Here is a 16,219-nt window from a genome sequence, read left to right on the forward strand (position 1 = left end):
AAGAAGGCATTCAGCACTAGTTAAAAATCAAATGAAAATTCAATTACCACTTATGGAATCCTGGGGGATGAAAAGAAAGCAGTCCAAAGAGGGAAATTTATAGCAATGCATTCCCACATTAGGAAAACTGAAGTTGTATAAATAAACAACTAATGCTACACATGAAGCTTTGAGAAAAAGAAGAAGTGAAACCCCAAACCTACACAAGACAGAAAATTATAACGATCCGAGCAGAAATTAATAATGTAAGATGAGGAGAACAAGCAGCTACTGAAGATCAGGGCATGGTGGGACTTGGCTGGCTGCACACGAAGACAATTTGCCCACCCTCTTGGTAAGTGCCCCTGGTGCTGGCTGCGAGGAGAAACAGTGGCTACTGGAGATCTGGCCAGGGCAGGACTAGGCAGCTGCACAAGAAGGCAACTTGCCCACGCTCTTAGCTAGCGAACCTGGCACTGACTGAACAAGTCCATCAGCAGTTCAGGTGAGCCTACAGGCAGGCAGAGTGAGAATCAAACATCTGTCCTGTCCCGCATCAGCGACTGGGGACAAAGGTCGAGCATCTCTTGGGAGGAACCAAATGCAATATTGTGAGTATGGGGTTTCTCCTTCTGTTTTCTGTTTGAAGGCCGATGTTATTTTCAGTTATGTTATGTAATGATTGTTTTGCTGTATTTAATATTCTCCTTGCATTGATTTTATATGTTGTGTTACTGGTTGGATTTTGCTATATCTATAGACTGGAGAACTATTGTGAAGATTAGGAGGTATAGGAGACTACCTATTACTATTATCCCAGTAACATGCTGTGAAGTTTTGTACCAGTGTCACTGCATTGTCTCATTGGCTTTTTTCTGTCTTGTTCTATTGTACTTTTACGACATTCTAAATAAAATTTTAAAAAATGTGAAACTAAGAAAATAGTACAAATAATTAATGAATTGAAAAGTTATTTTTGAAACAAAAGCCAAAATTTATAAACCACATTCAACTTTATCAAGAAAAGATAATTAAAAAACAAATTCATATAATAAGGAATGAAAAGGGTGAAATCACTACAGATTCTGTGGAAATTCAGAAGATCACCAATACCTATTTTGAAAATTTTTAGTTGCATAAAATAAAAAGCATGGAAGAAACAGATGGATTTCTGGAAACCTGAATTACCAATGCTGAATCAAGGATATATAAAAGCTTAGAGCAACACAATGTCAATTAATGAAATTAAAGAATAATTAAAAACTTACTGACTTGTTAAAGCCTGGGATATGATAGATTCACAGCTGAATTCTATAAGAAATTTGGAAAATATTTAACAATTGGTATTCTCCAAATCTTTAATGAAATTGAAAGAGAATAAATGCTTTCTAAAGCATTTCTGGATGCAAGTAATACAATGATAACAAAACCAGAGAAAGATCCAACCAAAAAGAGAAAAACATGCCAATATGTCTAATGCACCGAGAGGCAAACATCCTTTATAAAATGCTAGCAAGCAGAAATCAGAATATCATCTAGAAGTTTGGAGCACATGACCAAGAGGGATTCATGCCAGAAATGCAACTATGGTTCAACACATAAATGTCAATAACTGCACTACACCATAGCAACAGAGTCAAAGCCAAAAACTGTATATTCGTTTCAACAGATGAAGAGGATTCCATTTTGGATATATACCACATACTATCTGGTCTCCAGCTGATGGACACATAGGGGGAGAACGTTTTGAAAACAAAGGAACATATTAAAATGTTATAATAAATTATAAAAACGTATTGGTAACTAAAAGAGCAAAATTTAACATGCAGCCCAGAGTAATGAGTAATGCCCAGATCGACAGGATGTGAATCAAAATGTCAACATAAATATTTGTCATGGTATTCATTTCTAAATAATTTTCTTTCATGATATTTAGGATGCTGCCTTATATGTGTTTCATCATTTTTCTGACTCAGTAAGTTTGGAACAGATGAAGGAAAGTGAGTGTTAAGTTTGGGAATAAAAGCAGAGGGCAGTAAGGTAAGGAAGTGTATGACTGCCAACTATCTAAGAAATGCTGCCAAAATTCTGTTACCTAACATTAATTTCACTCATAATATAACTACAGAATGTTGATAGTTAGGGATTCTTGTGTCTGTAGCAGTAAAATTTAAAAGAAATAAGAATTAGACAAAAATAATAATAAACTTGTTCTTTCTATCCTTCTCCATATAGTAATGATTCATAGTAAAACTATTCACAAATTAGGACAGAGAAATAACAGAATTGAAACAAACACAATTACTCTCATAGAGATTATAAAACTTAGCTCACTCATTATGTACAGTAGCCATAAATAGATTGATATGTGTATATATAGCTAGATATACACTCAGATAGATAGGTAAATAGGTAGGTAGACTGATAGACATACATGGCTCATGATGGTGTGTGTGTGTGTGTGTGTGTGTGTGTGTGTGTGTGTGTGTAGATGTAATCTTTGAGTATGCTGTGTTCCTGTCACAGATCTTCCAGGTAAGTTTAGAAAATGTCACTTCAATACTACCCTTTATCTCCAGAAACTACTAATCGAGCTAATCTGTGAATACCTCAATGTTTGAATATGCCTCGTGAAACTGTGACATGAGTATGACTCCTAGGACACTGATGCCTTCCATGCAGTGATGCAGTCCATTGAATAGATATATCCAACAGAGTATGAAGGTGTTACCAAAACTGTGTTATGTCACATTTTTAACTCTTTCTAGATGGATCACCCTGATATTTGGATAGCGGAAATCACATATGTGTGTAAAAGTTTGTCCTTCCGCCACAGAAATGTCAGAGGCACTGAGGAATGTATTTCAGTAAGGTTTCTTTACACTGCCCATTACTCACTGGCATGAATAATATTCCATAAGAACTGGCACTGATGACATCATGTGTGCAAGGCTTGCCTCAGGTTGCTGCAGTTGTAGCTCTGTCTCTCCCTGTGGTGTCATTGAGTAGATCTCCACCAAAAGCACTTCCTTACTGGCAAGAGCAATGATGGTTCTGGGAGTGACTCCTGCTCAACTGAGCAGGCGTGACACCAGGCTGACTCAATGGTCTTGTAGTTCCTGGAGCACAGATACTGACTGTTAATAGAGATTTTGAATGTTCCTTCTTCAATTAGAATACCACAATTGTAGAGCCTATCAGATTATTTAGACAAGACATCTTTGAAACTTTTCACTCTCAATTTTTCATCATTCTCATGAGTGAATGAAGAGTTGTAAAAGAAAAGTTCTTGAATGCGTTGATAACATAAGTCTTGATTAAACAAGATGTGCTAAGATGGGGAGCTAAGACAGTCAAGTGGGTAGACAGAGGACAGCAGGATTTGGAGAAGGCTGGGAGCTGACAGAGTAGACAAAGACTGCTTAAAGAAACTGTCTTTATATACTTAAACTTCTTTGGAAAGAGCATGTGAGTAAGCCAAAATAGTCATCAGGGTATCTTCATATGTCTACATCTGGTTTCAGATATTTGATGGTCTGAACTTCTCCATTTCCAGGTCTGCCCTGACTTGGACTTCCATGTCTGTCCTGCCTTCACAGGAGATGATCTGAGTGTCTCCATCTTGCTCTGCAATACAGAGAACATCACAGAGGACCACATGGATGCCCTTCAAGAATTAAGTTGACAATAAACAATTCTGATTTTTGATCAATTTTCCATGTTTCCTCAAGGTGATGATTGAGTACACTTACTTAAATGCAAACAAACAAACAAACAAACACAAACACAAACCTATAAGGGCTCCTATACACACCCATGCAGGAATTAAAGAAAATGGCACATAGCATTTCAGATCCGCTCTGTCATCAAAATCTTTCCTAGGAGAAAAGTGCTTTTACATGAAGACAGACAGAGGACAGCTGCAAACACACACAGATAAATGTCAAATCTGGGGTGATTTGCATGAATAAAAGAGATGGAGGTGGAAATTTAAGTTTTATGCAGTGGCAAGAGGTGGCCCAGTGAACATAGTACCCACTGTGAGAGGAAGTTGTTTGTTACCTCTGTTCATAGAAAAAGACTCAAACTCACAAGGCTGACCGGCCCTGCCCTGTGACACATGGTTTTTTAGAGATGGAACTAGAACCAGCCCACAGTGTCATTTTAGATTTCTCCTTTTCTCTACCAGAACTATGTACAGTGAAGAGAGAATATGAAAATGGACTTAAGTACCATAATGTAGCCATCAATGTAAGTGACCAAGACATCAAACAGTTTTTAAATTCAAAGATGTCAAAAAGTAGGAGGGGATTATTGTTCAAAGAAACATAGAGAGCCTTTGAGAACAGGTTGGAAAAACCTCCAAATTCCCACACAGCCATCAGGTAAATGAAACAGACTGCTCAGGTGGACTCTGATTCACAAGCACTTAATGCAGTGATGGCATCCTGGAAGCAGGTTTTTACTACTTTGCAAAGTACCTGTCAAGCCAGTTATGGATGGATTTGCATTTAGCTTAGGAAATGTCTGGCCCAGCCCATGGCTTGGACTTTCCACTTCCCCTTGGGTGGGGAAGAAAGCCCTATAAAGAGGTCCTCCAGCACACAGCTGCTATCCTTCTGGCAGTAGAGTCCCAAACTGCTCTCCAGAAACCGGTGAGTCTGGTATTTGGAGGGGGTCTGTTTCTTGATGTCCTCAGTTGTTTGTTGAATATAATCTGAGACAGCAAGGCAGGTGTGCACACTTTATGATTATATGATGGATGTTACTTCAGTGATGGAAACTTAAGACTAGGTAACATGGTACAATATTATCAGCTTCTTTTCCTTATGTTGGGTGGATAACTGGATATCTACATGGAACTCTCGTGTAATGGAGAAGCCTGGACTTGAAATAAAAGACTGAATGAAGTAGTTTTCCCTTTGCTATACAATTTGGGGTTCCTTTCAAAGGGGTATGACTTAATGTGCTGTGAGATGCTTCAGTTCTTTCTGTGTAGCTATTGCTCTGTTCTCTAATGTGCCCAGTGACGTTCTCAGGGGATAATGATGAGAGGGATTGAGTGAGATGCTCAGGACCTTTGAACTTGTGACTGCCTTTTGTGAGAAAATGTTTTCCCCAAGACTGAGGAAGCAGGTTGATAAAGTGCAAGAGAGAATCCAAAAAGTCTTAAGAAGGGAATATTGTAAGCATGAGTAGCAATGTGCCTTGGTATTGCGAGTTTCTCTTCTTTTCAGTGCATGAATTCCTTCTTCTGCACATTGCCATATAATTCCTTTCAGATTCTGAGACTCCAGAAACATGTCTTATCAACAGCAGCAGTGCAAGCAGCCCTGCCAGCCGCCTCCTGTGGTCATAACTCCAAAGTGCCCTGAGCCATGCCCACCTCCAAAATGCCCAGAGCCATGCCCACCTCCAAAGTGTCCTGAGCCATGCCCACCTCCACAACAGCAATGCCCTCCTGTGCATCCTGCCCCACCCTGCCAGCAGAAGTACCCACCCAAGAACAAGTAACACCATCCGTAGTCCTCAGGTCATGAAAAGGGAAGGAAATCTGATTCACCTCCTTCTATGGCAGTACCTTCTTCTTCTCCTCAAAGTGTTTCAGGAGCACCGAAGGGCCTTCTTCATCCTTCCACCTGTAATCTGCCTCCACGGATTCCTCTCTCCCAGCCAGAGGAACTCTCATCTCTCCCTTGTTCCCATCCCATGATGTTTTCTGAGCCTCTCTGTCACTTGGGCAGGGATTTCTATCACCTGAGAAATTATAACTAAACTTTCACATCCAGAATAAAGTACCGTAATTATTTGTGATAGGAGAAATATTTTGTTTCTTCACGTTCGGCTGTACTAGCAATATCATATCAGTTTGCTTTATTGTGTATCTTTTTTTAATCACAAGTTCTGCCTCTCTAAATTGTGTTATGTGAAACTTGGCACAGGCAAAGTTAATCTCATCATTTCAAAGTCAAGGTATTTTCCTTGATTAGTGTCTCACTGTTCTCAGGAACACATTTAACTCCTCAGAGTTTCAATCACTCTATCACAATGCTTGTTAACTTGGGGCTGGTAATTTAGCTCAGCGGCATAAGCGCCTGCCTTGCACGCAAGCAGTCTTGAGTTGGATCCTTGGTACCAATTAAAAAAAAAAAAACGTAAAAAAAATCTTGGGAACTGGCATTCACACTACAAGGTTTTCTTTTGCATAAAATGGAGATGACACACATACTTCCTTGGCAGAATGCCTGATACCCCTTAACACTCCTGAAGAATATGTCTACTAACAATATTAGAACATCCTTATTCCTATCTTTATCATCATGGCCACCATGCCCACGATTGTTTCACCAAGAAAGTGTCTCTATACAAGTAGTGTTGGAGGGGAAACAAATTATATTTAATTTAATTAGCTTATTTATTTTTAAATGTTTTATTTTAAGAGATGAAGACAAAAGTAGATATAACAAGGCAGATCAGATCAGAACAATGCAAGTAACATAGCATGTTACCACAAGACAAACCATAATTAACACTAACAACCATAGTGTCTCTTTCTTGGAAATAGTGGAACAAAGCTTCATATATGATTATATCAAGCATAACAAAACAGTATAACACCATTCAAGAAAATGAAAGCATTACAGGGCTTTCTGAAGCAAATAGCAAAGAATAAACAATGGCTACTATATTATCTCATTTTCCATGGATTATTTGTTTATATTATCACACATAATAATATCCAGTAAGATATGACAGGCTATAACCAAAGGCAACAGCAAAACAAAAGCATAGTAGGACCTCAGAGTAAAGTGATACTACATCAGCTCTGGCTCTTCTAATGTCTTTAAAGAAGGAATTTGGCACTAATTGAAAATCAAATGAAAATTCAAATACCACTTATGGAATCCTGTGGGATGCAAAGGAAGCAATCCAAAGAGGGAAATTTATAGCAATGTATTCCCACATTAGGAAAACTGAAGTTGTACAAATAAACATAATGCTACACATGAAGCTTTGAGAAAAAGAAGTAGTCAAGCCCAAAACACATACAAGGGACAAAATTATAAGGATCTGAGCAGAAATAATCAAAGTGAAATGAGGGGAAACAGTCGCTATTGAGGATCAGGGCATGGTGTACTTGGGTGTCTGCACAAGAAGGCAATTTTGCCACCCTCTTGATAAGTGCCACTGGCGCTGGCTGGGAGGAGAACCAGCGGCTACTGGACATCTGGCCCTGGTGGTACTAGGTAGCTGCACAAGAAGACAACTTGCCTACCCTCTTAGCTAGTGGCCCTGGCACTGGCCGGAGGAAGTCCATCAGCTGTTCCTGTGAGCCTACAGGTGGGCAGAGTGAGAAAAAACATCTGTCTCCTCCCCCACCAGCTACTGGTGACAGAGGTCGAGCATCTCTTGGGAGGATAACCATATGCAATATTACAAATATGGGAGTTTTCCTTCTGTTTTCTGTTTGAAGGCTGAGATTGTTTTCACTCTTATGTTTTATAATGATTGTTTTGCTCTATTTAATATTCTCCTTGGATTGATTTTATCTGTTCTGTTATTGGTTTGATTTTGCTATATCTAATTGACTGGAGAACTATTGTGAAGATAAGGAGATATACTAGACTACCTATTCCTAGTATCCCAGTATCCTGTTGTGAAGTTCTGTACCAATGTCACTGCATTGTCTTAATTGGCTTTTTTCTGTCTTGTTCTGCTGTACTTTTACAACATTCTAAATAAAATTTTAAAAAATGTGAAACTAAGAAAATAAAACAAAGAATTAATGAATTGAAAAGTTTTTTTCTTTGAAACAAATCCAAAATTTATACACCACTTTCAACCTTATCAAGAAAAGATAATTAAAATACTCAAATTCATACAATAAGGAATGAAAATGGTAAAATCACTACAGATTCTGTGGAAATTCAGAAGATCACCAATACCTACTTTGAAAATCTTTACTTACATAAAATAAAAAACACAGAGGAGACAGAAGGATTCCTGGAAACATGAATTACCAATGCTGAATCAAGAATATATAAAATTTAGACTAACCCAACCTCAATTAATGAAACTGAAGAATAATTAAAAATTTACTTACTTATTAAAGCCTGGACCTGATGGATTCACAGCTGAATTCTATTAGAAATTTAGAAAAGATTTAACATTTGGACTTCTCCAAATCTTTATTGAAACTGAAAGGGAGTCAATGCTTCCTAATGCATTTCTGGAGGCAAGAAATATTATCATACCAAAACCAGAGAAAGATCTAACCAAAAAAGAGAAAAACATGCCAATATCTCTAATGAACAAAGATCCAAAAATCCTTAATAAAATACTAGCAAAGAGAATTCAGAAACTCATCTAGAAGATTACAGAACATGACCAAATGGGGTTCATCCCAGAAATGCAAGGATGGATCTACACAAACAAATCGATAAATGTACTATATCATAGCAACAGAGTCAAAGCCAAAAACTGTATATTCATCTCAACAGATGAAGAGGAATCCATTGTGTATATATACCACATACTGTCTGGTCTCCAACTGATGGACACATAGGTGGAGAACGTTTTGAAAGCAAAAGAAAATTCTTTAAAAGTTATAATAAATTATAAAAATGTATTGGTAACTATAACAGCAAAATTTAACATTATCCCCAATGCTATGAGTAATGCCCAGAACTACATGATGTGAATCAAATGTCAAGTTAACTATTTGTCATGGTATTCCTTTCTACATAATTTTCTTTCACGATATTAAGGATGCTGCCTCATATGTGTTTCACCATTTTTCCGACTCAGTAAGTTTGTGAAAAGAAGATGGTGAGTGAATCTTAAGTTTGAGAATAAAAGCAGAGGACATTAAGGCAAGGGACTGTATGACTGCCAACTATCTCACAAGTGCTGCTAAAATTCTGTTACCTTATATTAATTTCACTTATATGTCACTACAGAATGTTGATAGGTAGGAATTGTTGTGTCTGTAGAAATAAAATTTAAAGAGGTAAGAATTATACAAAAATAATAATAAACCTTGATCTTTCTTGCCATTCTCCATATAGTAATGATTCATAGTAAAATTATTCAAAATTAGGACATAGATGCAGCAGAATTGAAAGAAATTTTATTGCTCTCATAAAAATTATAAAACTTAGTTCATTCAATATGTACAGTCACCATAAATAGATTGATAAGTATAAGAGGTAGATATACATTCCGATGATAGATAGATAGATAGATAGATAGATAGATAGATAGAAAGATAGATTGGTAGACAGAACCACACACGGTTCATGATTGTGAGTATGTTCTGTTCCTATCTCAGATCTTTCGTGTAAAGTTCAAGAAACATCAGTGTGATATTATTCTTTATCTCTAAAAGCTCCTCAATGAGGTAATATGTGAGCAAGAGAATTTTTGAATGCACCAGGTGAAACAGTGACATGACTATGACTGCTAGGACTTTGATGCCTTCCATGCAATGATGCAGTCCATTTGAATAGGTATATTCAACAGAGTATAAAGGTTTCACCAAAACTGTGTTATGTCACATTTTTAATTCTTTCTAGTTGGATCACCCTGAATATTTGGATAGTAGAAATCACATATGTCTGTAAAGGTTTGTCCTTCAGCCACAGAAATGTGAGAGGCACTGAGGAATGTATTTAAGTAAAGTTCCTTTACACTGCCCATTACTCACTGGCATGAAAAATATTCTATAGGAAGCCGTTACTGATGACATCATGTGTACATGGCTTATGTCTGCATGCTCAGCAGAGGTAGCTCTGTCTTTCCTTGCTGGGTGATGGCCAGAGGTGATCCCACGAAAAGCCCTTCCTTACTGGCAGAAGCAATGATGGTTTTGGGAGTGTCTCCTGCTCAACTGATCAGGTGTGACACTGGGCTGTTCTTGTAATTCCTGGAGCACAAATTCGGACTGCCATAGAGATTTTAAATGTTGCTTCTTCAATTAGAATATCATATTTGTAGAGCCTGTCTGATTATTTAGACAAGACCACATCGATGAAATATTTGACTCTCAAATTTTCATCACTCTCATGAATGAATGAAGAGTTGTAAAAGAAAAGTTCTTGAGTGCATTGATAATATAAGTCTTGATTGATCAAGATGTGCCAAGATGGACAGCTAAGACAGAAAAGTGGGGAAGGAGAGGACAACATCATTTGGTGAAGGCTGGGAGCTAACAGAGTAGACAGAGTTTGCTTACAAAAACTATCTTTACATATTTAAATCTCTTTGGAAAGAGTGTGTGAGTAAGCCAAAATATGTCAACAGGATATCTTCATACTCTACATCTGGTTTCAGTCATTTGATGGTCTGATCCTCTCTGTTTCCCATGTCTGCCCTTACTTGTTCACAGGAGATGATCTGAGTTTCTCCATCTTGCTTTGCACTTCACAGAACATCACAGAGGACCACATGGATGCCCTTCAAGAATTAAGTGGAGAATAAATAATTGTGATTTTTGTTCACTTTTCCTTGTTTCCTTAAGATGGTTATGGAGTACACTCATATAAAAGCAAACAAGCAAACAAACACACACAAACCTAAAAGGGCTCATACACACTTCCATGCAGGAAGAAAGGGAAATGGAACTGAGCAGTCCTGACCCAATCTGACATCAAAATCTTTCCTTGGGGAAAAGTGCCTTACATAAAGACAGAGAGAGGACAGCTGCAAACACAAACAGAAAAATGTCAAATCTGGGGTGATTTCCATAAATAAAAGTGGTGCAGGTGCAAATTTAATATATATGTAGCTGCAAGAGTTGGTTCAATGAACTTATTATCCTCTGTGAGAGGCAAGTGTTTGTTTCCTCTGTTCATAGAAAAAGACTCAAACTCACAGGGCAGACCTGCCCTTCCCTGTCACATGTGGTTTATTAGATGGAACGAGAACCAGCCCACAGTGTCATCTTAGATCTCTCCTTTCTCTAGCAGACCTACATACTGTGAAGAGAGATTATGAAAATGGACTTAAGTACCATAATGTAGCCATCACTTTAAGCACAACAAAGACATCAAACGGTCATGAGAATCAAAGATGTCAAAAAGTAGGAGGGCATTACTGTCCCAAGAAAGATAGAGATCCTTTGAGAACCAGTTGGAAAAACCTCCAAATTCCCACACAGCCATCAGGTAAATGAAACAGACTGCCCAGGTGGGTTCTGATTCACAAGCACTTAATCCAGTGATGGGATCCTGGAGCAGGTTTTCCTATTCTGCAAATTCCCTGGCCAGCCAGTAATGGATGGATTTACATTTTGGTAAGGAAATTTCTGGGCCAGCCCAAGGCTTGGAACTTCCACTTCCCCTCTGGTGGGGAAGACAGCCCTATAAAGAGGTCCTCCAGTACACAGCTGCTATCTTTCTGGCAGTAGAGTCCCAAACTGCTCTCCAGAACCTGGTGAGTATGGTATTTTGAGTGGGTCTGTTTCTTGCTGTCCTCAGTTGTTTGTTGAATATAATCTGAGACATCAAGGTGGTGTGCACACTTTATGTTTGTGGGATGAATGTTACTTCAGTGATGGAAACTTAAGACTAGGCAAAATGATACAATATTATGGGCTTCATTTCCTTTTGTTGGGTGGACAACTTGATATCTACATGGAACTCTCGTGTAATGGAGAAGCCTGGACTTGAACTAAAAGACTGAATGAAGTAGTTTTCTCTTTGCCATACAATTTGGGGTTCCTTTCAAAGGGGTATGACTTAATCTGCTATGAGATGCTTCAATTCTTTCTGTGTAGCTATTGCTCTTTTCTCCAATGTGCCCAGTAAAGTTCTCAAGGGATAAAGATGACAGGGATTGAGTGAGATGCTCAGGACTTTTGAACTTGTGACTGCCCTTTGTGAGAAAATGTTTTCCCCAAGACTGAGGAAGCAGGTTGATAAAGTGCAAGAGAGAATCCATAAAGTCTTAAGGAGGAGTAGCAATGTGCCTTGGTATTGCATGTTTTTCTTCTTTTTAGTACATGAATTCCTTCTTCTGAACATTGCTGTATAATTCCTTTCAGATTCTGAGACTCCAGAAACATGTCTTATCAACAGCAGCAGTGCAAGCAGCCCTGCCAGCTGCCTCCTGTGGTCATAACTCCAAAGTGCCCTGAGCCGTGCCCACCTCCAAAGTGTCCTGAGCCATGCCCACCTCCACAACAGCAATGCCCTCCTGTGCATCCTGCCCCATCCTGCCAGCAGAAGTACCCACCCAAGAACAAGTAACACCATCAGGAGTCCTCAGTTCATGAAAAGGGAAGGAAATCTGGCTCACCTCCTTCTATGGCAGCACCTTCTTCTTCTCTTCAAAGTGATTCATGAACACACAACAACCTTCTTCACCCTTTCACATATAATCTGCCTCCATGGTTTCTTGTCTCCCTACAGGGGAACTCTCATCTCTCCCTTGGTCCCGTCCCATAATGTCTTCTGAGCCTCTCTGTCACCTGGGAAATTATAACTAAACTTTCACATCCTGAATAAAGTATTATATTTTTTGTGAGAGGAGAAATATTTTCTGTCTTCTAAAGTCACCTGTATTAACAATACCGTATTATTTTGCTTTATTTGGATCTCTGTTTAATCATGAGGCCTGGCTCTCAAAATTGTGTTGTCTGAATCATGGGACATGCAAAATTAATCTCATCATTTCAAAAATAAGGTATTTTCTTTGACTCATGTTTCACTGTTCTCAGGAACTCATTTAAGTCCTCAGAGTTTGCATCACTTCATCACAATGATTGGGAACTGACATTCACCCTACAAGCTTTTCTTTTGCATAAAATTGAGGTAACACACACACTTGCTTGGCACAATGCCTGATACCCATTAATATTCATTAAGAATATGCCTACTAGCAATGGTAGAACATGATTATTCCTATCATTATCATCATGGCCACCATGCCCTAATTGTTTCACCATGAAAGTGTCTCCATATAAGTAGTGTTGGAGGGGAAACCAATTATATTTAATTTAAATTATTTATGTATTTTTAAATGTATTATTTTAAAGAGATTAAGACAATTCAAGTCAGATCAGATCAGAACAATGCCAGAAACACAGCATTTCACCACAAAACAACCCATAGTTAACGTAAGAACCATAGTGTCTCTTTCTTGGAAATAGTTGAGCATAGCTTCATATATGATAGTATCAAGCATAAGAAAACAGTATAACAACATTCTAGAGCATGAAAACATTACATGGCTTTCAGAAGCAAATAGCAGAGAATGAATAATGGCTACTGTATCATCTCATTAACCATGGAAAATTTGTTTATATTATCACACGTAATAATATCCAATAAGGTATAAGAGGATAGAACCAAAGGCAACAGAACAACAAAAGAAAAGTAGGACCGCAGAGTAAAGTGATACTAAATCAGATCTGGCTCTTCTAATGTCTTTAAAGAAGGAATTTAGCACTAATTAAAAATCAAATGAAAATTCAAATACCACTTATGGAATCCTGTGGGATGCAAAGAAAGCAATCCAAAGAGGGAAATTTATAGCAATGCATTCCCACATTAGGAAAACTGAAGTTGTATAAATAAACAACTAATGCTACACATGAAGCTTTGGGAAAAAGAAGAAGTGAAGCACAATACCCATACAAGGGGGAAAATTATAGGGATTTGAGCAGAAATTAACAATGTGAAATGAGGATAACCAGCAGCTACTGAAGATCAGGGCATGATGGACGTGGGTGGCTGCACAGGAAGGCAGTTTGCTCACCCTCTTGATAAGTGCTCCTGGCACTTGTCGGGAGGAGAACCAGTGGCTACTGGAGATCTGGCCCTGGTGGGACTAGGGAGCTACACAAGAAGACAAAGTGCCCTCCCTCTTAGCTAGTGGTCCTGGCACTGGCCCGAAGAAGTCCTTCAGCTGTTCCTATGAGCTTATAAGCTGGCAGACTGAGAATCATCATCTGTCCCCTCCACCATCAGCAACTGGGTAGAAAGGTCAGAGCATCTCTTGGGAGGATAACCATAGGCAATATTACAAATATGGGGGTTTTCCTTCTCTTTTCTGTTTCAAGGCTGAGGTTGTTTTCACGGTTACCTTTTATAATGATTGTTTTGCTGTATTTAATATTCTCCTTGGATTGGTTTTATATGTTCTGTTATTGGTTTGATTTTGCTATATCTAATTGATTGTAGAACTACTGTAAATATAAAGAGATATACTATACTACCTATTACTACTATCCCAGTATCCTGCTGCGAAATTCTGTACCAAAGTCACTGCCTTGTCTTGATCGGCTTTGTTCTGTCTTGTTCTGTTGTAGTCTTACTACATTCAAAATAAAATTTTTAAAAATGTGAAACTAAGAAAATAATACAAAAAATTAATGAATTGAAAAGATTTTTCATTGAAACAAATGGCAAAATTTATAAACCCTGTTCAACCTTATCAAGAAAAGATAATTTAAAAACTCAAATTCATACAATAAGGAGACAAATGGCTGAAATCACTACCAATTATGTGGAAATTCAGAAAATCACCAATAACTTTGAAAATCTTTACTTGCATAAAATAAAAAACATAGAAGAAATAGATTGATTCCTGGAAACATGAATTACCAATGCTGAATCAAGAATATATGAAAGCTTAGAGTAACCCAATGTCAATCACTGAAATTGAAGAATAATTAAAAATTTATTAACTTGTTAAACCCAGGGACCTGATGGTTTCACAGCCGAATTCTATAAGAAATTTAGAGAATATTACCATTTGAACTTTAATGAAATTGAAAGAGAATCAATGCTTCCTAAAGTATTTGCAGAGGCAAGTAATACTATGATACCAAAAACCAGAAAAAGATCCAACCAAAAAAGAGAAAAACATGCCAATATCTCTAATGCACAGAGATGCAAAACTCCTTAATGAAGCACTGACAAACAGAAATCAGAAAATCACCTAGAAGATTAAAGAACATGACCAAGTGCAAAGACGCTTCAACACAAACTAATTGATAAATGTACTATACCTTAGCAACAGAGTCAAAGCCAGAAATTATATAATCATCTCAACAGATGAAGAGGAATTCATTGTGTATATATACCACATGCTATCTGGTCTCCAACTCATGGATACATAGTTGGAGAACGATTTGAAAATAAAAGAATATATTTAAATTTTATAATAAATTATAAAAGTGTATTGATAAATATTACAGCAAAATTTAACATTCCCAATGTTATGAGTAATGCCCAGATCTACATAATGTGAGACAAAATGTCAACTTAAATTTTTGTCATGGTATTCATTTCTAAATAATTTTCTTTCATGATATTAAGGATGCTGCCTTATATGTGTTTCATCATTTTTTAAAAATTTTATTTAAACGGAAAAAGAGAAAAATCAGAGCAAAACAAAGCAGTGTAAGGGTACAAGTAATACAGAACTACAAAAAAAAAACCAGTAACAAATCAACAGTTAATAGATTACACATTATCATCTTAGAGATAGTTTCTCAAGTCACAGTATCAAAGCATACAAAGTGGACATTTAAACAGTGAGACTGAAAACAGTTGTGTTCAATGATCCAACCAAAAACATTAATATGGTCAGCTATTTAACACCCCTAAACACACTTGCAGTTATATACTTTAGAGCACTTTTTTTCCTCTCTTTTTTACAATAAAATTTACGCATTTTGGGTTTTATTATTCCTTCATTCATATTACTTTTCTTTTGGAAGAGAATAAAGTCAAATATGGCAAAACAAAGCTGTCAGCCAAAACCAAGGATAGACATAGCACATGATGTAAATACAGGTACAAGGTTAACAACAAAGGTTACCATAATGACTCTTGCTTCCTTAAAAAGAGTTGTCTATCTCATTAGGTATTATAAAGTTGAACAAAACAGGAGAGAACAAGACCAATAAAACCTAAACCTTGTAAATATTACAGAACTTCAAAAGAAGATAATAGTCAAACCAGGATGGGCATCATAGTGAATCTTATTGCCTTCAAAGTAGTTGCCTATACCTTCAAACTAGATACTATCATACAGAACGGAACAGAGTCTAATCAGTGAAAACAATAGTGGGAGTATTACAGGACTTCAAATCAAGTTAATAGGAAATCAAAAAGGTTACTATAATATATCCTGCTAATTTTTTTGATTTCCCCCTTGATTTAAAAAATAGCTAAATAATTTTTTAATGAATAAGGGAGAGATTGAGATAAAAGAGGACATAACAACATAA

General features: G+C 37.3%; 2 protein-coding genes and 1 long non-coding RNA gene across 4 annotated transcripts; all 3 read left to right on the forward strand.

The window, feature by feature from the left end:
- Positions 1-1,871: 1,871 nt before the first annotated feature.
- On the forward strand, positions 1,872-3,691 carry LOC134477001 (uncharacterized). The gene is made up of 2 exons (XR_010048873.1): positions 1,872-2,019; positions 3,536-3,691. It is a non-coding gene; the product is annotated as an uncharacterized LOC134477001 (long non-coding RNA).
- Positions 3,692-4,554: 863 nt separating this feature from the next.
- On the forward strand, positions 4,555-5,910 carry LOC100724987 (small proline-rich protein 2E-like). 2 transcript variants are annotated; one of them, XM_013142807.2, is made up of 2 exons: positions 4,555-4,634; positions 5,262-5,900. In XM_013142807.2, exon 2 carries the CDS (start codon positions 5,281-5,283, stop codon positions 5,491-5,493), a length of 213 nt encoding a protein of 70 aa, XP_012998261.1. In that variant the 5' UTR covers positions 4,555-4,634; positions 5,262-5,280; the 3' UTR covers positions 5,494-5,900. The 2 variants fall into 2 exon arrangements, with proteins under 2 accessions (XP_012998261.1, XP_063089693.1); XM_063233623.1 differs by having other exon boundaries at positions 4,605-4,634; positions 5,217-5,910.
- A 6,084-nt stretch (positions 5,911-11,994) lies between these two features.
- On the forward strand, positions 11,995-12,513 carry LOC101787205 (small proline-rich protein 2E-like). Its single transcript, XM_013142820.3, has one exon. It carries the CDS (start codon positions 12,042-12,044, stop codon positions 12,225-12,227), a length of 186 nt encoding a protein of 61 aa, XP_012998274.1. The 5' UTR covers positions 11,995-12,041; the 3' UTR covers positions 12,228-12,513.
- Positions 12,514-16,219: the final 3,706 nt, after the last annotated feature.

This window comes from Cavia porcellus, unplaced genomic scaffold (assembly GCF_034190915.1).
Source record: "Cavia porcellus strain 051 isolate PalLab524CR breed Dunkin Hartley unplaced genomic scaffold, mCavPor4.1 scaffold_1, whole genome shotgun sequence".
In the NCBI taxonomy this organism is placed as follows: domain Eukaryota; kingdom Metazoa; phylum Chordata; class Mammalia; order Rodentia; family Caviidae; genus Cavia; species Cavia porcellus.